This window comes from Lissotriton vulgaris, unplaced genomic scaffold (genome assembly GCF_964263255.1).
Source record: "Lissotriton vulgaris unplaced genomic scaffold, aLisVul1.2 SCAFFOLD_388, whole genome shotgun sequence".
In the NCBI taxonomy this organism is placed as follows: domain Eukaryota; kingdom Metazoa; phylum Chordata; class Amphibia; order Caudata; family Salamandridae; genus Lissotriton; species Lissotriton vulgaris.
This window is the reverse complement of record NW_028250124.1, coordinates 1,086,282-1,106,437: the sequence shown is the minus strand read 5'-3', so window position 1 is coordinate 1,106,437 and position 20,156 is coordinate 1,086,282. Positions and strand designations below refer to the sequence as shown.

General features: G+C 47.5%; 1 protein-coding gene across 1 annotated transcript in view; it reads right to left on the bottom strand.

Annotated features, from left to right (window-relative positions):
• Positions 1 to 20,156, bottom strand: part of LOC147663363 (uncharacterized) — a 187,949-nt gene that overhangs the window by 27,128 nt on the left and 140,665 nt on the right. The window contains exons 13-14 of the mRNA XM_086950499.1: positions 4,829 to 4,939; positions 1,874 to 1,984 (exon numbers count right to left, since the gene is read on the bottom strand). Coding sequence (XP_086806625.1) covers positions 1,874 to 1,984; positions 4,829 to 4,939 — 222 coding nt within the window. The remainder of the gene's footprint in view (positions 1 to 1,873; positions 1,985 to 4,828; positions 4,940 to 20,156) is intronic.

Genomic DNA, 20,156 nt, shown 5'->3' with positions numbered 1-20,156 from the left:
TTTAAAAGACGCACCAGTTGCATTCCTGAGTTACCTCTCTTTACCTTGCATCATTCGCAGAACCCGATGCGTCGCTAAATCAGGGGTGCCGTCCACTGGGCGATAAATTCCAACCCTGCAGTTTTTAAATATTGCAGGCAGCAAACTGGAAGTCATGGCTCGAAGCAGGATTGTAGTAAGATGTGGTACAATTTTTTATGTGTTTAATTATTTCAAAACTGCACATTTCCAATTATTTTAATAATCATCCTACTTTCTTAAATTTGCTTTAAATTGGACCATTTGCTACTTTTTTTCCAAAATTTTCTTGAGGAAGAGCAAACCCCAGCTCCTCTTTTGTCAATCAGGTTTGGATGAAAAACGCTTGTCATCTTAGTAATAATGTATCTGCCAGCAGTACTGCACCAGAGGCTGGTGGAGGCAACTTGTCTTCTGCCACCTCACCCTTCCTACATTACACATGCCTCACCGTTTACAGGTCAATAAGAAACAATCTTCTTAGGAGTTTTTCTGTAACCTCCTTCATTTGGCCTCTTGTCAGAAACATCAGCTGGGATAAGTTTTACAACAGATGAATCTGAGCCCCCAGATGTGGTGACCACCCCTCAGGCGACCACAGCTGCACTTTCCTATTAGCTATAAATGTGTCCAGGGCTTCTTGGCTTGGTCTTTCTTAGATCTGGCTTCAGTAGTTTTATTTCACTTTGAATTTTGGTTCTCATTTTTGTGAGATCTTTCAGAAAGACTTTTATGTTGTACAAAATAATATTCATAAGATTTGCAGTAATGTCTGTTAACAAATTAAAGGTTTAAGAATACGAGGCATCTTTATTACTAAGCGGAATGTCACTATTTGTGATGCATGAGTGGACCAACAGCTGGAGCATTATTATGGGGTAATTCACCCCTAATGCTCAAATCGTTGTTATTTTTCAGAGGCAGACAGTCGAATAATCAAGTAAGAGACATTCAGGAATTAATAAACGGAAGAGAACACTTAAAGAGAGGCCTGGGAGGGAAGTCGATAAAACAAGGGTGACTTGTTGACCGTGGGCTTGGACTCAACGCTGGAGCCATCCAAGGCGATCTATTTAAAGATTGCCCATGGAAATGTGTATTGATGAATGTGGGACTTGTTAGCATGAACCTGGCTTCAAAGGAAAACAAGCATTACACAGTAAAAAAGGTAGGCCTGGGTGGGGAACTTCACTCCGTTCATAGAGTTTGCAGAGTTTTCTGCACTCCGCGGAGTTCGCGGAGTGCAGAAAACTTAATTTCGTGATGTGCAACAGAGGTTTTTACCTGCTCGCGATCGCGAACGGTAAGTTCGTGTTTGCGAGCGCGAGCTGCTGCTCGGGTAGAATTTCTACCCCTGCTGCAGGAATACCAGCACAAACTGCAGTTCGCACTGCACTCCGCCATTCGTGGAACTTCGCAGAGGTTTTTTGTAACTTCGCACCGTTCTGCGTAGCAAAAGTCCGAGAACTACGCCCAGGCCTAAAAAAAGGGTCCGAAGAATAGGGGTGACATATGAGGAGACACTTGCTGTTGAAGGAAGGAAAAGGAGACAAGATTGACTGGAGCAGCTGAGGGGTCATTTGCAAATGTGATACCAAAACAAAAGTCTGCGTCATTTGTTACTGATGCTAAGCTAGTCACATTCACCCTCACTTTGTCTGACAGTACAAGCAACCCAGACTTTACAAATGTTTGCAGAAAAAGACACTTCATTATCACAGCGGCAAAATGTTGAGTGAGGTAGGAATGAGTATGGAAGGAAGAAGTGACTCGAGGAGCAGGGCTGAGCCAACATCCTTCGTCCTGGACACTCTCCATGGCTGGTGGGCGATGAGACTCGCTTTGGTGCACTCACTTGTGGAAGACGTGATGCTTTCTGCTCCCTCTGGAGTCAGGTCGATGACCGAACACGCCTTTCCTTCATTTTTAATTTTGACTGGCACCACTGGGGCAATGTCTGCAAGCCCTGTGAAGAGAATGATATGGGAAAGAAGTGTCTGCTCAACAGTACATTCTGGTGATGTGTGTATCATTTAAACTATAGCATTTTAAAAAGCTATTTATTGTAACATTTGCTGCCCACCAGACTGAAAGTAGAAACCCCACAAAGGGCCCAAGCGGCTGGAGGGATCAAAGTACCTGCTCCACGGACACAGACACGAAAATCTGTAGGGAGCATCTCCGAAGTGCACAACCACAACGCGGAAGAAAGAACCTTCTTCTGAAGGAATTGAAATGATGTATATAAAGACACAATCTTCAAGGGGTGCAAGCAGTGACAATCACTGATCCACTCATTATCTATCAATTCCAGCAATCAGTTTATACAGGAAACGATCAGTGCCAACTATGCTTTGATTCCGTCCTCTTAAGAACAATGAAAATATCAAATATATGAAAATTAATATTTTCCAAATTAATATGCATCTCAAATAATTTTATCATTGTAGATTTGTAAATGTTTCTTTTCAAGATCCTGACTTTCCCAACCTGAATCAGCAATATCCAAATCTGAGGTGCCCTTCACAACCGCTCCTTAACCCGGGGAATAATTTATAGAAATATTTAACCTGGGAAATAGCTTGATAAATAGCTGAACTGTCCTTAGCGATAAGATGATTTGCTGCCTTAAAATCATGGATATGACATCTACACCACGAAAGGCATGAGTTCACTTCACTATTTACCAACATAAAATTAAAAATGGCCTTGTGATTGAGGCAGTTTTCCTTCCCTAAACAAGACAAACTAGAGAGGTTTGGTAGTAAGGTGGAGCGTGCAGTGAAATATGACTTTACAACAAATGCGTTCTCCAAGCATTCCATTACAACGAGATTGCTACAACGACCACGTTGTCACCACGCGAACCATTACATCGAAAGTCGTTTCAACAACTTACTGTAGGGGGCGCGCTGGACTTAGGAATAGTATTATTTACTTTTCCTACTTCAGTTTGTGCAACAGCAGGCAAGGTGTTGGAATGTCAATTCAACACAAGCGCGCCCCCCTACAGCAAGTCGTTGATGCAATGCGATGTAATGCTACGCGTGGTAACAACGCAGTCGTTGTAACAACCGCATTGTAAAGGAACCGCGTTGTAAAGGGACCGCATAGTAAACGCTGTTTCCCGTGTAGTATAGATGAAGTGCGAGTAAATGCTTAGAGATGTTTGATATATACCAACGAGGTAGGGAGAGCGAGGAAGTACATTCTGTGGAAGTAAAGTTATAAACACCTAAGCAAAGTAACATACTATGCAGAATTGGTAAAAAGTATTGTAGCTGAAGTGAAGTTGGAGGTGTACAAGGCGGCCCAAAAGAAGTCGGCAGAAAATGAAAACTCATTAACAGGACAACAGGATTACATTGTTAAAGCTGGTCCTCTTGCCAGGCCTCCAGGCGACAGCTCTCCTGTCCAGCGTGCCTGCAGTCCACTACCCTCTGCTGCCTGTCTACCTGCTGCCCTCAGTATGCTCCTCCTCTGCTCGTTGTTTGCTCCGTTGTGCCTTTACTGCTTGTTTTTCTGCCCCGTGTTTTGTCTTTCCTGCTCGTTTTTCTACCCTCTGTTTTGCCCTCACTGCTTGTTTTTCTGCACTCGGTTTTGCATTTCTGCTCATTTTTTCTACCCTTTGTTTTGCATTTCTGCTCATTTTTTCTACCCTCTGTTTTGCATTTCTGCTCATTTTTTCTACCCTCTGTTTTGAAATTTTTCTGCTCATTTTTTCTACCCTCTGTTTTGCCTTTTCTGCTAGTTTTGCTGCCCTATGTTTTGCCTTCACTGCTTGGCTTTCTGCCCTCTGTTTTGCCTTCACTGCTTGGCTTTCTGCCCTCTGTTTTGCCCTCACTGCTTGTTTTTCTGCCCTCTGTTTTGCCTTTTCTGCATACTCATTTTTCTGTTCTCTGCTTTGCCTTTTTTGCTCGTTTTTCTGCACTCTGTTTTGCCTTCACTGCTTGGCTTTCTGCCCTCTGTTTTGCCCTCACTGCTTGTTTTTATGACCTCTGTTTTGCATTTTCTGCTCATTTTTTTACCCTCTGTTTTGCATTTCTGCTCATTTTTTCTACCCTCTGTTTTGCATTTCTGCTCATTTTTTCTACCCTCCGTTTTGCATTTCTGCTCATTTTTTCTACCCTCTGTTTTTTCTACCCTCTGTTTTGCTTTTTCTGCTCATTTTTTCTACCCTCTGTTTTGCCTTTTCTGCTAGTTTTTCTGCCCTATGTTTTGCCTTCACTGCTTGGCTTTCTGCCCTCTGTTTTGCCCTCACTGCTTGGCTTTCTGCCCTCTGTTTTGCCCTCACTGCTTGTTTTTCTGCCCTCTGTTTTGCCTTTTCTGCATACTCATTTTTCTGTCCTCTGCTTTGCCTTTCTTGCTCGTTTTTCTGCACTCTGTTTTGCCTTCACTGCTTGGCTTTCTGCCCTCTGTTTTGCCCTCACTGCTTGTTTTTCTGCCCTCTGTTTTGCCTTCACTGCTTGTTTTTCTGCCCTCTGTTTTGCCCTCACTGCTTATTTTTCTGCCCTCTGTTTTGCATTTTCTGCATGTTTTTCTGCCCTCTGTTTCGCCTGTTCTGCTTGTTTTTCTGCCCTCTGCTTTGCCTTTTTCTGCTGATTTCCTCCCTCTTCCCGCGGTTTCCTCAAGACCTGTTGCAGGGGGAGCTGGCACGTCAGAGACCTTGCCACCCAGCGCCCAGATACCCCAGGGTGACAGTGTGGCGCTCTAAATATGCTGATTGATAGGAAACTGGATGCATAGCCCATTGAGCACATGTGACCCCAGACCTCCTGATTTAATGGGTTGCTAAAAACTCTTTACTCACGTGCAGAGGAGGCGATAGTCTCTCTTCTCTCGGGGTTGATGTCGGCTGCTGAACGCGTTGCGCCTTCATTTTTAATTTTAAATGGCGCCTGTGAGACGAAATCTGCATGTCCTGTCAAAACATTCAAGAGGAGTATTCATGTCTTCTCTGAGGCCAACTTTAATAAGCATACAAAAGACCATCGTGAAATATAAAAATAGAAACACAAGGATAGGAATATAAAATATATTGAGAATTACAAAGCCAGCATGTTATCCATCTATTCTAGAAATATATTTTTTAAAGATTAAATGGGCAACATAAATGTGTCCTTTTACCAAGCTTTATATGATGATGAATGCGCCGGATTGAGCGCCCATTGCAATGGGATGAAGGATGACAAATGAGGCTACATTTAAACTGAGGCTCTGACTGAGTGTCAGAAGGAGCACCCCTTTCCTTACCGTCCTTACTAAAGGGAAGTTCTGACTGCTCTGTGGGTGAATTGAAAAACACAGGACATGCCTGTCCCTAGGAATGGACCCTCATGAGACACTCCGCAGCAGATGGATATGAGTTATTGAAAGAGTGCAGGTTTTTTTTAACATAAAATCTCACCTTGGAGCACTGGATTTTTATTTCACAGAGTTTTATGTCGCGCAAACTTGACCCGAAGGACTCGGGTATCAGAGCGCTTTACACAAGCACCAGTTGCATTACATGAGGACACATTCATTTTTGTTGGGCACAGGGAGATTAAGTGACTTGCCCACAATAACAGGAGGTTCCGCGTCATTGCCGAGACTCACACCTGGTTCCCCAGACTCGAGGTCGACCACCACAGCCGTTAGGTCAACTCCTCTCCCACAGAGGACGTGCCACGCCCTGCAGACACACCAGGGCGTCTGGGATCACCTTTAAATCACTGCGGGTTGGCGACAACATTTGTGTGTGGGACCAGTGCTGGGGGTGCACATACCCAGGGCACAGCATATTGTGGTTCGCTTTGCCAAGGCTGCTGAACAGGGCAGGATGCCACACGCCTCGTCCCAACTGGCAGCATGTGCCCACCGCACCTGGCACAGGTCATACATACTGGTTAGGGGATGTAAGGGGGGGCACAATGATTTTGGGGGCACATAAGTGGATGGGACATCAAATGCAGATATGGTGCTCCCGGCCCGGGCACTCAGCAGGGTCAGACCCCCTGCACGATGGCATTGGGGGAACAAGGACTGACAAAGGTCTGAAGCTCAGACCCTGTACCCAGTGTTCGCTGCATGACTTGAAGCCGGAAGCAGCAGGTCAATGCTCACAAGGATTAGATGCAAGACCTAGGCCAATGGACCACTACACCAGTCCACGGCTGCCCCCAGCAGATGGGAGATGCGTCACGTTGTAAAGCCCTGCGCCAGAAGTAGGCGTTCCTGCGCAGGGGTGGGCGTTCCTGCGCAGGAACGCCTCCTAAAAGTGGCTGAGTGAAATCTACAAGATTTCACTCAGTCACTTTTGAGCCCATGCTGCATCAAAACCCTGCACCTGCTTAAAGCAGGAGCAAGGATTGATGCAGCATTGTCCAGATAGGGCCCCCCAGAGCATTACTGGAGCTGCGTCGCTATTGCGACACAACTCCAGCAATGCGGCGCCTTTACGGCACAGATGCGTCACGCATCTGTGCCGTTTTTTTCCCCATGGTGCGCCACATTGTAAATGCGGCGCATGCATGGTGGCAGAGCTGTGGCACACAATAACTGGTGCATCCATGCTGATGTGCCACTTATTGTAAATCTGCCCCCAGGGGGATGAGGTAGGCTTCGGATAAAGGTCATGTCCGTGTCATTACCGCCCCCCTACCCAAATGCTTCATTGGTCGAGGCTATAAGAACAGAGTTGAGGTTAAAGGGCCTGCAGTGCACTGCAGGGGGCCACGTGCAGTGGGTGGGTGGTACTCAGTCTGCACACAGGCTACTCATCGGCTTCAATGTCCTTTTCGACTATTTGTTCACCTTCCTGCCAGGGCGCCTCCACTGTCCTTTCTTAAGGGCCGGTGCAGCTCCCTTTATGATGGGAAGAATTGTTTTGCACTTTTTAAAATCGACGTTGAAGATTTGGGTGGCCCACCCTCTGATGCCTCTGGGGTACACATGCTGCCGCCAACAGCTGTTCATATCCAGGGAACAGTCATCTCAGATGTGTGTTGGGAAATGTAAACAGACCAGTGAGACATTTTCTGAACATTGTGACTATTGTTATGAAAAGACAAACCTTTTCCACGGAGACTGAGGTATCATGGGGACACAGGAGGTATCGCAAATTCAAGGGGTGTCTGGATCACCCCCAGGGGTGGTTCTGAGACGATGGAGTGGGTGCTGAGTCTTCAGAGTGGATGTGGGTGGAGGGCAGATGACAGGTGCGTGGTTTGTTGTGGATCTATTCTAAGGGATCTAAATCTGTGTGTGGTGCTGACACCCTCCCATGCCCAGTATCAGAGAGAGGAGTTTGCTGCTCGATGGGGTTATTCTTTTCCAGGATGGATCTGCATTCATCAAATCAGATGTAATCCGGGGTCAAAGACGAGCTGCTTTTATAACCAAGGAACACAGCTTGGGTTCACCCGACAGATGTGCTCTATTGCAGATACAAGCTCCTATGTGAGAGGCGACTCTGTCTCAGAAGCAAACAGCTGAGGAACTCTGCAGCTTTCTCCTCTCCGACTCCCAACCCTGCGGACAGCGGACTATTCTGAGACCTATGTGTGAGGGCGATCTTTTATTTTATGCATCTCTTATTAACTACGTTTAGAGACTTAAAACCAGGGAGAGTGGCTGTGAATGAGTCTGCAGGGTTGCTCATCTTGACCGCTGGAGTGCAAGAATACCAGTGTGCTCCTGGGCGGAAGAAAAAAAGGTGGACGATTGTTGATGGAAATAAGACGGTACAACTGAAAGAGCAAACAATGGGCTTGAAAAGAATCATGAAGCTGCAGTGTGGGTGTTGTCATGCCGTACACTGAAATAAGAAGACACAAAATGAAAGAGCGAACAATGGCGTTCAGAAGAAGGATGGATCTGCAGTGTGGGTAAATGCATGCTATACACTGAAATGAGAAGACACAAATTGAAAGAGCTAACAATGGGGTTCAGAGGAAGCATGGGGCTGCAGTGTGGGCGACCTCATGCCATATACTCAAATGAGAAGACACAAATTGAAAGAGCGAACAATGGGGTTCAGAGGAAGGATGGATCTGCGGTGTGGGTGAATGCATGCCATACACTGAAATGAGAAGACACAAATTGAAAGAGCTAACAATGGGGTTCAGAGGAAGCATTGGGCTGCAGTGTGGGTGACCTCATGCCATATACTGAAATGAGAAGACACAAATTGAAAGAGCGAACAATGGGGTTCAGAGGAAGGATGTATCTGCAGTGTGGGTGAATGCATGCCATACACTGAAATGAGTAGACACAAACTGAAAGAACGAACAATGGGCTTGAGAGGAAGCATGGGGCTGCAGTGTGGATGACCTTGTGCCGTACACTGAAATGAGAAGACACAAACTGAAAGAGCGAACGATGGGGTTCAGAGGAAGCGTGGTACTGCAGTTTGGGTGACCTCATGCCATACACTGGAATGAGGAGACACAAATTGAAAGAGCGAACAATGGGGTTCAGAGGAAGCGTGGTACTGCAGTTTGGGTAACCTCATGCCATACACTGGAGTGAGAAGACACAACTGAAAGAGCGAGCAAGGAATTGAGGGTGTTTCTGTGAGCAGTCTTGGACAGTAAGCATACATTGGGCTCGAGGGGAGTCTGACTTTAAGAAGCGCCTTAGAATGTTACTATTTTATCCAAAGAACAGTGGTTCCTGTGGCATAATAACTTGTACAATTTATATTTGGTACAACAGCTAAATAGCGCTTTTAAGTTATCAAAGAGGAGGGGTTTGGCAAAGAAAAAAGCACACTCATACCAAATTATAGAAAATGCTTTTGTATTTCAGGTAAGACAAATAAAACTGTAATCATATCAGCGACATATATACAAAAAGGTGCAATGTGTCCCCAGTGATATTGTGAGCGAAAAAACACAAAACATAGACAGTAAGTGCTCTGTACAATTTTCAGCTATGGATATTTACAAAAGGGAAATGACCAAACGCAATAAAAAGTCAATTTATAATCAGTGACTATCTACAATCATAGAACACTGTGTTTGAGGGGTTCATTCCCTATGGCGTCAACGGCGTTTCGACCTGTTGGATGAAGGTCTCGTCAGGACTAAACAGTGAGGGACATCTCGTGGTGTCTTTTAATAACGCAACCCATGCGTGATAAAATAATAGAATCAACTTACAGTGAACCCAGCCGGGCACACTGTCGTGGAATTGCGTGGTAGTCCTATGTAAGGGCTGGCGGTCAGTGCCGATAAAGCGAGGGATGAACAGGGATGTGCCTGCTCGCAAGGATAGAACCGCTCGATCGCGTTTCCCCGATCATCTGTGTAATAACAGAATTAGGATGTTACTAGTCAGTAGATGCAAGGAGGATGGAGTGGCTACACGAAGCAAATGTAAATGTAAATGTAAATGTATTTGAGCTTATATAGCGCACAGCTACCCGCAGTGGGTTTCCCGGCGCTTGCTTAGGGAACCCGTCCTGGTATTCTCCTGTGAGATAACCCCAGCAGGGTATCCACAAGGTGAAAGCCAGGCATCCTGCAGCGAGGGGCCGTTGTGGAGATTAAGCAAGCTAATGCCCAGAGTCGCAGAGTGTGAACCCGTGAGTCGAGAAGGCACCGGAGCGAGAATTATCGAGTCCGTGGAATTTTTAGCCCAAGACCCGCCGAGGCGGGGAATTGAACCCTGGTCCAGGGCCAATCTCAGCTTCCGGGTCTGCCGCCTCTAACCCCTGAGCCACACTTCTCCACCAAAGCGCAGGAAGAGAGGTTGATTTTCATCCGCCCTAGTTGAATGAGAAGGAAAGATTTACTGTTCTCACGGTGGAGTACGTATCTAGATGTCTGGGTGGGTTTTGTGACAGGGGGTTTGTTTGGGAAGGCTGTCCTAAGGTCTTAGTAAAGCGCACAGCCTAGGAAAAGCAAGATTTTGTGCATAAAATTGAGATTAAATATTCTAGGATATCTTTCTACAATTCACAATATCGTGGTCAAATGGAGAGGATCCATCGAAGGACCAGGATGCATTCACATGGGGTGGGGAGAATGAAGGAAGGATGAACGAAGGGTAGTACAAGAGGTCTTAGGGATCCTGTTAATGGTCATTTACCTTACATCTAACAAGAAGGGAGGCAGGAACTGAACTCTCCCTAATTGGTTAGGAACTAATAAAACCACCAGGAGACAAGTGGGAAAGGCTGGAGCAGGGGGGAGCGGCACCTTTGTAGGAAAGGCCAGTACGGTTGATGGTTTGAAGTGACTGTGTCAAATCGCCTGACTGACTAAAGATTAAGATTGCAAGGGGGGTGTCTGACATCGTACACATTCTCACAGGATCAGCAGTGCCCAAAGATGCATCGTTAGGGCCCCTTTCTACATGTGATCTCCCTTGTCATTTCCTTTGCTCAATATCTCTTTATCATTTTACCCGGTGGTGTCCATTTCACTCGTATCTATATCTTCTACGCATATCCTTCATATACTTTCCTTATATAAACCATGGGGCAGATTTACAAGCCCCTTGCGCCACTATTGCGTCACTTTTCCCATGGTAAAAGTGAGGCAAAAGTGGTGCTAGGGGCTTATAAATCTGCTCCCATATTTGGATATACTTGTTCAATCTTTGGTAAATTGTTAACCCCTTCGCTGCTCATGACGAGCTCAGCTCGTCATGCAATACACTGGTCGTGTGCTTATCACGAGCTGAGTTCGTCATGAAACAATGGTATTCATATAAGCTCAGCACCCAGCGGGAATTGCCTTAGCAGTCAAGGTGTTAATGATAGTTTCAAAGTTCATCAAGTCCTCTCAGTTAGATAACTGTTGTATCCCCTCATACTGGATTCGCTGATGGCTCACAGCCTGCCTCACGCCACGTCAGGTTCAAAGTACATCTACATAGATGGTTTTGCCTTTTTACATGTACATGTGTTCTGCTCATTTTATAGATTTCCTGGTGCATTGGGGGGATATGTAAATTGGTGTTACCATAATATGCAAAAAGCCACTTATTTTGGAAACATATAATTGTGGGGTGCTTTAATGTGTGAGATGAGTTTACCCTGTATCCCTTCTGCTCTATATATGTAAAGAAACGTTATTTTTGGAACATTAAAAATGAAAAACTGCTACACTGTTGGAAATATTGTATGAGAGTCTCTCACAGATCAAATTGTTCCTTTATTGATGCTGTTTCACACTGTCCGTAGTTCAGAATTGTAATTGCCTTCATTTTACTAAAACGTTTATGAGTTCAGGAATGGTTACATTACAATGTGAAATGCTATGGTGGTGGTTTTTGCCGCATATATTGTAGGTTGCAAATGTTATCGAAAATGGTGAGTAGGACTAATATTGATTTAACATGTGATTATTGATAGCAAAATAGGCTCAGCATGCCGAAACGTGTTGGCCAGAGTGCCTTTTTTTAACATGGTGTCATCAGCATAATCAATAATGTATTATAACAAGCATTTACAATGCAACGGTCTCGCCTTTGCAAAAGTTAGCGCTTTTGGCATTGTAAATGACAAATGTTTTATTTATGTGTTGGTTTTGGAAACAGATAAATAAATGGCATTGTCATGAGCAGTAGAGAGTGAGTAGTAGAGAGTGAGTAGTAGAGAGAGTAGTAGAGAGAGTAGTAGTGAGTAGTAGAGAGAGTAGTAGTGAGTAGTAGAGAGTGAGTAGAGAGTAGTAAGTGAGTAGTAGAGTGTGTAGTAGAGAGTAGTGAGTGTGTAGTAGAGAGTAGTGAGTGTGTAGTAGAGAGTAGTGAGTGTGTAGTAGAGAGTGTGTAGTAGAGAGTGTGTAGTAGAGAGTGTGTAGTAGAGAGTGTGTAGTAGAGAGTGAGCAGTAGAGACTAGTGAGTGTGTAGTAGAGTGGTGAGTGTGTAGTAGAGTGGTGAGTGTGTAGTAGAGTGTGTAGTAGAGTGTGTAGGAGAATGTGTAGTAGGGAGTGTAGTAGAGTGTGTAGTAGAGAGTGTGTAGTAGAGAGTAGTGAGTGTGTAGTAGTGAGTGTGTAATACAGAATGTGAAGTAGAGAGATTGAAGTAGAGAGATTGAAGTAGAGAGATTGAGGTAGAGAGATTGAATTAGAGAGATTGAGGTAGAGAGATTGAAGTAGAGAGTGTGGAGTAGAGAGTGTGGAGTAGAGAGTGGAGAGTCTGTAGTAGAGTGTAGTAGAAAGTAGTGAGTGTGTAGTAGAGTAGTAGAGAATGTGTAGTAGAGTAGTAGAGAGTAGTAGAGGGTGTGTAGTAGAGTGTGTAGTAGAGCGTGTGTGTAGCAGAGTGTGTAGTAGAGTGTAGTAGAGTGTGTAGTGTAGAGTGTGTAGTAGAGAGTGTGTAATGTAGAGTGTGTAATGTAGAGTGTGTAATGTAGAGTGTGTAATGTAGAGTGTGTAGTAGAGTGTGTAGTAGAGTGTGTAGTAGAGTGTGTAGTAGAGTGTGTAGTAGAGAGTGTAGTAAGTAGTGACTGTAGTAGATAGTGTGTAGTAGAGAGTGTCTAGTATAGAGTGTGTCGAAGAGAGTAGTGGCTGTAGTAGTGAGTGTGTAGTGAGTGTGTAGTAGAGTGTGTAGTAGAGAGTAGTGACTGTAGTAGAGAGTGTGTAGTAGTGTGTAGTAGAGAGTAGTGACTGTAGTAGAGTGTGTAGTACAGTGTGTAGTAGAGAGTAGTGACTGTAGTAGATAGTGTGTAGTAGAGAGTGTCTAGTATAGAGTGTGTCGAAGAGAGTAGTGGCTGTAGTAGTGAGTGTGTAGTGAGTGTGTAGTAGAGAGTAGTGACTGTAGTAGAGAGTGGGTAGTAGTGTGTAGTAGAGAGTAGTGACTGTAGTAGAGTGTGTAGTACAGTGTGTAGTAGAGAGTAGCGACTGTAGTAGAGAGTGTGTAGTAGAGTGTGTAGTAGAGTGTGTAGTAGAGAGTGTGTAGTAGAGTGTGTAGTAGAGAGTAGAGTGCGTAGCAGAGAGTAGTGACTGTAGTAGAGAGTGTGTAGTAGAGTGTGTAGTAGAGAGTGTGTAGTAGAGTGTAGAGTGCGTAGCAGAGAGTAGTGACTGTAGTAGAGAGTGTGTAGCAGAATGTGTAGTAGAGAGTAGTGACTGTAGTAGGGAGTGTGTAGTAGAGAGTAGTGACTGTAGTAGAGAGTGTGTAGTAGAGAGTGTGTAGTAGAGAGTGTGCAGTGATTTGAGTTTTACATCAAATTAAAAACGGGAACGGAACAAACTCATCCTATACATTATTGTGGTAGGTGCCCACGCATATAGGGTTAAATGATGCGTTAGATGCCACAGGTCCCACCAACACGCTTCCTTTATGATAGGAGAATGCCCAACATCGCGGAGATTTGCTCTCTGCTCTTCCCGGATATTTGTATTTTCAAATGTATAATGTTATCCTGCTAAACGAAGACGATTCTCAAACTATAAAAGAAGAGAGTTTCACAGATATGTTAGTCCTTCCGGGCAAACGAAATGACCCAAAGAAAGATCAAGTGACAGTTTAGAGCTCCAAGTGAGTCTTAATAAAATCAGTGTCTGGAACGCATAGCATCAAAAAACGAGCGGGGCATCAAACTGCAGTGTCATTCAATCAAAGCTTCAAGGCTTCTGAGCGCTAGCCGAGAATTATTTTTTGTGAAGCACTAATCACTGTGGAAGGTGCCCCTGCTATCCCAGATGTGAGAAGTCAGTCTGATATGAAAATAAGCAGTATTTGGAATGAATGTATTTGGCAGGGGGAAGGTGGGGCGGCGCAAGACCGTACTGACGAGTGAACAGGAGCCAATTTGTACCGAGTGATTCTGCCTGTGTGCATGTAGACAAACCAGGCAGCAGCATGAGCATGTGATTCGGTAAAATAACAAGCATTTACAATGCAATGGTTTTGCCTTTGTTAAAGTTAGAGCTATTGGCATTGCTCTTGACACTCTGAAGCTCCACTCTGCATTCTGAAGCTCCACTCTGCATTCTGAAGCTCCACTCTGCACTCTGAAGCTCCACTCTGCACTCTGAAGCTCCACTCTGCACTCTGAAGCTCCACTCTGCACTCTGAAGCTCCACTCTGCACTCTGACGCTCCACTCTGAAGCTCCACTCTGAAGCTCCACTCTGAAGCTCCACTCTGAAGCTCCACTCTGAAGCTGCACTCTGAAGCTGCACTCTGAAGCTCCACTCTGAATCTGAACTCTGAAGCTCCACTCTGAATCTGCACTCTGAAGCTCCACTCTGCACTCTGAAGCTCCACTCTGCACTCTGAAGCTCCACTCTGCACTCTGAAGCTCCACTCTGCACTCTGAAGCTCCACTCTGAAGCTCCACTCTGAAGCTCCACTCTGAAGCTCCACTCTGAAGCTCCACTCTGAAGCTGCACTCTGAAGCTGCACTCTGAAGCTCCACTCTGAAGCTCCACTCTGAAGCTCCACTCTGAAGCTCCACTCTGCACTCTGAAGCTCCACTCTGAATCTGAACTCTGAAGCTCCACTCTGAATCTGCACTCTGAAGCTCCACTCTGCACTCTGAAGCTCCACTCTGAATCTGAACTCTGAAGCTCCACTCTGAATCTGCACTCTGCACTCTGAATCTGCACTCTGCACTCTGAATCTGCACTCTGAATCTCCACTCTGCACTCTGAATCTCCACTCTGCACTCTGAAGCTCCACTCTGAATCTCCACTCTGCACTCTGAAGCTCCACTCTGAATCTCCACTCTGCACTCTGAATCTCCACTCTGCACTCTGAAGCTCCACTCTGCACTCTGAATCTCAACTCTGAAGCTCCACTCTCCACTCTGAATCTCCACTCTGAAGCTCCACTCTCCACTCTGAATCTCCACTCTGAATCTCCACTCTCCACTCTGAAGCTCCACTCTGAAGCTCCACTCTGAAGCTCCACTCCGAAGCTCCACTCTGAAACTCTGAATCTGCACTCTGAATCTGCACTCTGAATCTGCACTCTGAATCTGCACTCTGAATCTGCACTCTGAAGCTCCACTCTGAAGCTCCACTCTGCACTCTGAAGCTCCACTCTGAAGCTCTGAATCTGCACTCTGAATCTGCACTCTGAATCTGCACTCTGAATCTGCACTCTGAATCTGCACTCTGAAGCTCCACTCTGAAGCTCCACTCTGAAACTCTGAATCTGCACTCTGAATCTGCACTCTGAATCTGCACTCTGAATCTGCACTCTGAATCTGCACTCTGAAGCTCCACTCTGAAGCTCCACTCTGAAGCTCCACTCTGCACTCTGAAGCTCCACTCTGAAGCTCCACTCTGCACTCTGAAGCTCCACTCTGAAGCTCCACTCTGAAGCTCCGATCTGAAGCTCCACTCTGAAGCTCCACTCTGAAGCTCCACTCTGAAGCTCCACTCTGCACTCTGAAGCTCCACTCTGAAGCTCCGCTCTGAAGCTCCGCTCTGAAGCTCCACTCTGAAGCTCCGCTCTGAAGCTCCACTCTGAAGCTCCACTCTGAAGCTCCACTCTGAAGCTCCACTCTGCACTCTGAAGCTCCACTCTGAAGCTCCACTCTGCACTCTGAAGCTCCACTCTGAAGCTCCACTCTGAAGCTCCACTCTGAAGCTCCACTCTGAAGCTCCACTCTGCACTCTGAAGCTCCACTCTGAAGCTCCGCTCTGAAGCTCCACTCTGAAGCTCCACTCTGAAGCTCCGCTCTGAAGCTCCACTCTGAAGCTCCACTCTGAAGCTCCACTCTGCACTCTGAAGCTCCACTCCGAAGCTCCACTCTGCACTCTGAAGCTCCACTCTGAAGCTCCACTCTGCACTCTGAAGCTCCACTCTGAATCTGCACTCTGAATCTGCACTCTGAAGCTCCACTCTGCACTCTGAAGCTCCACTCTGAAGCTCCACTCTGCACTCTGAAGCTCCACTCTGAAGCTCCACTCTGCACTCTGAAGCTCCACTCTGAAGCTCCACTCTGCACTCTGAAGCTCCACTCTGAAGCTCCGCTCTGAAGCTCCGCTCTGAAGCTCCGCTCTGAAGCTCCACTCTGAAGCTCCACTCTGAAGCTCCACTCTGAAGCTCCACTCTGAAGCTCCACTCTGAAGCTCCACTCTGCACTCTGAAGCTCCACTCTGAAGCTCCACTCTGCACTCTGAAGCTCCACTCTGAATCTGCACTCTGAATCTGCACTCTGAAGCTCCACTCTGCACTCTGAAGCTCCACTCTGAAGCTCCACTCTGCACTCTGAAGCTCCACTCTGAAGCTCCACTCTGCACTCTGAAGCTCCACTCCGCACTCTGAAGCTGCACTCTGAAGCTGCACTCTGAAGCTCCACTCTGAAGCTCCACTCTGAAGCTGCACTCTGAAGCTCCACTCTGAAGCTGCACTCTGAAGCTCCACTCTGAAGCTCCACTCTGAAGCTCCACTCTGAAGCTCCACTCTGCACTCTGAAGCTCCACTCTGAAGCTCCACTCTGAAGCTCCACTCTGAAGCTCCACTCTGAAGCTCCACTCTGAAGCTCCACTCTGCACTCTGAAGCTCCACTCTGAAGCTCCACTCTGAAGCTCCACTCTGAAGCTCCACTCTGAAGCTCCACTCTGCACTCTGAAGCTCCACTCTGAAGCTCTACTCTGCACTCTGAAGCTCCACTCTGAAGCTCCACTCTGAAGCTCCACTCTGCACTCTGAAGCTCCACTCTGAAGCTCCACTCTGAAGCTCCACTCTGAAGCTCCACTCTGAAGCTCCACTCTGAAGCTCCACTCTGAAGCTCCACTCTGAAGCTCCACTCTGCACTCTGAAGCTCCACTCTGAAGCTCCACTCTGAAGCTCCACTCTGAAGCTCCACTCTGAAGCTCCACTCTGCACTCTGAAGCTCCACTCTGAAGCTCCACTCTGAAGCTCCACTCTGCACTCTGAAGCTCCACTCTGAAGCTCCACTCTGAAGCTCCACTCTGAAGCTCCACTCTGAAGCTCCACTCTGCACTCTGAAGCTCCACTCTGAATCTGCACTCTGAATCTGCACTCTGAAGCTCCACTCTGAAGCTCCACTCTGAATCTGCACTCTGAAGCTCCACTCTGAAGCTCCACTCGGAAGCTCCACTCGGAAGCTCCACTCTGAAGCTCCACTCTGCACTCTGAAGCTCCACTCTGAAGCTCCACTCTGCACTCTGAAGCTCCACTCTGAAGCTCCACTCTGAAGCTCCACTCTGAAGCTCCACTCTGCACTCTGAAGCTCCACTCTGAAGCTCCGCTCTGAAGCTCCACTCTGAAGCTCCACTCTGAAGCTCCGCTCTGAAGCTCCACTCTGAAGCTCCACTCTGAAGCTCCACTCTGCACTCTGAAGCTCCACTCCGAAGCTCCACTCTGCACTCTGAAGCTCCACTCTGAAGCTCCACTCTGCACTCTGAAGCTCCACTCTGAATCTGCACTCTGAATCTGCACTCTGAAGCTCCACTCTGCACTCTGAAGCTCCACTCTGAAGCTCCACTCTGCACTCTGAAGCTCCACTCTGAAGCTCCACTCTGCACTCTGAAGCTCCACTCTGAAGCTCCGCTCTGAAGCTCCGCTCTGAAGCTCCACTCTGAAGCTCCACTCTGAAGCTCCACTCTGAAGCTCCACTCTGAAGCTCCACTCTGCACTCTGAAGCTCCACTCTGAAGCTCCACTCTGCACTCTGAAGATCCACTCTGAATCTGCACTCTGAATCTGCACTCTGAAGCTCCACTCTGCACTCTGAAGCTCCACTCTGAAGCTCCACTCTGCACTCTGAAGCTCCACTCTGAAGCTCCACTCTGCACTCTGAAGCTCCACTCCGCACTCTGAAGCTGCACTCTGAAGCTGCACTCTGAAGCTCCACTCTGAAGCTCCACTCTGAAGCTGCACTCTGAAGCTCCACTCTGAAGCTGCACTCTGAAGCTCCACTCTGAAGCTGCACTCTGAAGCTCCACTCTGAAGCTGCACTCTGAAGCTCCACTCTGAAGCTCCACTCTGAAGCTCCACTCTGAAGCTGCACTCTGAAGCTCCACTCTGAAGCTCCACTCTGAAGCTCCACTCTGAAGCTCCACTCTGCACTCTGAAGCTCCACTCTGAATCTCCACTCTGAAGCTCCACTCTGAAGCTCCACTCTGAAGCTCCACTCTGAAGCTCCACTCTGCACTCTGAAGCTCCACTCTGAAGCTCTACTCTGCACTCTGAAGCTCCACTCTGAAGCTCCACTCTGAAGCTCCACTCTGCACTCTGAAGCTCCACTCTGAAGCTCCACTCTGAAGCTCCACTCTGAAGCTCCACTCTGCACTCTGAAGCTCCACTCTGAAGCTCCACTCTGAAGCTCCACTCTGAAGCTCCACTCTGAAGCTCCACTCTGCACTCTGAAGCTCCACTCTGAAGCTCCACTCTGAAGCTCCACTCTGCACTCTGAAGCTCCACTCTGAAGCTCCACTCTGAAGCTCCACTCTGAAGCTCCACTCTGAAGCTCCACTCTGCACTCTGAAGCTCCACTCTGAATCTGCACTCTGAATCTGCACTCTGAAGCTCCACTCTGAAGCTCCACTCTGAATCTGCACTCTGAAGCTCCACTCTGAAGCTCCACTCGGAAGCTCCACTCGGAAGCTCCACTCTGCACTCTGAAGCTCCACTCTGCACTCTGAAGCTCCACTCTGAAGCTCCACTCTGAAGCTCCACTCTGCACTCTGAAGCTCCACTCTGAAGCTCCACTCTGCACTCTGAAGCTCCACTCTGAAGCTCCACTCTGAAGCTCCACTCTGAAGCTCCACTCTGCACTCTGAAGCTCCACTCTGAAGCTCCACTCTGAAGCTCCACTCTGAAGCTCCACTCTGAAGCTCCACTCTGAAGCTCCACTCTGCACTCTGAAGCTCCACTCTGAAGCTCTACTCTGAAGCTCCACTCTGAAGCTCCACTCTGAAGCTCCACTCTGAAGCTCCACTCTGAAGCTCCACTCTGCACTCTGAAGCTCCACTCTGCACTCTGAAGCTCCACTCTGAAGCTCCACTCTGAAGCTCCACTCTGAAGCTCCACTCTGAATCTGCACTCTGAAGCTCCACTCTGAAGCTCCACTCTGAAGCTCCACTCTGAAGCTCCACTCTGCACTCTGAAGCTCCACTCTGAAGCTCCACTCTGAAGCTCCACTCTGAAGCTCCACTCTGAAGCTCCACTCTGAAGCTCCACTCTGCACTCTGAAGCTCCACTCTGAAGCTCCACTCTGAAGCTCCACTCTGAAGCTCCACTCTGAAGCTCCACTCTGCACTCTGAAGCTCCACTCTGAAGCTCTACTCTGCACTCTGAAGCTCCACTCTGAAGCTCCACTCTGAAGCTCCACTCTGCACTCTGAAGCTCCACTCTGAAGCTCCACTCTGAAGCTCCACTCTGAAGCTCCACTCTGAAGCTCCACTCTGAAGCTCCACTCTGAAGCTCCACTCTGAAGCTCCACTCTGCACTCTGAAGCTCCACTCTGAAGCTCCACTCTGAAGCTCCACTCTGAAGCTCCACTCTGCACTCTGAAGCTCCACTCTGAAGCTCCACTCTGAAGCTCCACTCTGCACTCTGAAGCTCCACTCTGAAGCTCCACTCTGAAGCTCCACTCTGAAGCTCCACTCTGAAGCTCCACTCTGCACTCTGAAGCTCCACTCTGAATCTGCACTCTGAATCTGCACTCTGAAGCTCCACTCTGAAGCTCCACTCTGAATCTGCACTCTGAAGCTCCACTCTGAAGCTCCACTCGGAAGCTCCACTCGGAAGCTCCACTCTGAAGCTCCACTCTGCACTCTGAAGCTCCACTCTGAAGCTCCACTCTGCACTCTGAAGCTCCACTCTGAAGCTCCACTCTGAAGCTCCACTCTGAAGCTCCACTCTGCACTCTGAAGCTCCACTCTGAAGCTCCGCTCTGAAGCTCCACTCTGAAGCTCCACTCTGAAGCTCCGCTCTGAAGCTCCACTCTGAAGCTCCACTCTGAAGCTCCACTCTGCACTCTGAAGCTCCACTCCGAAGCTCCACTCTGCACTCTGAAGCTCCACTCTGAAGCTCCACTCTGCACTCTGAAGCTCCACTCTGAATCTGCACTCTGAATCTGCACTCTGAAGCTCCACTCTGCACTCTGAAGCTCCACTCTGAAGCTCCACTCTGCACTCTGAAGCTCCACTCTGAAGCTCCACTCTGCACTCTGAAGCTCCACTCTGAAGCTCCACTCTGCACTCTGAAGCTCCACTCTGAAGCTCCGCTC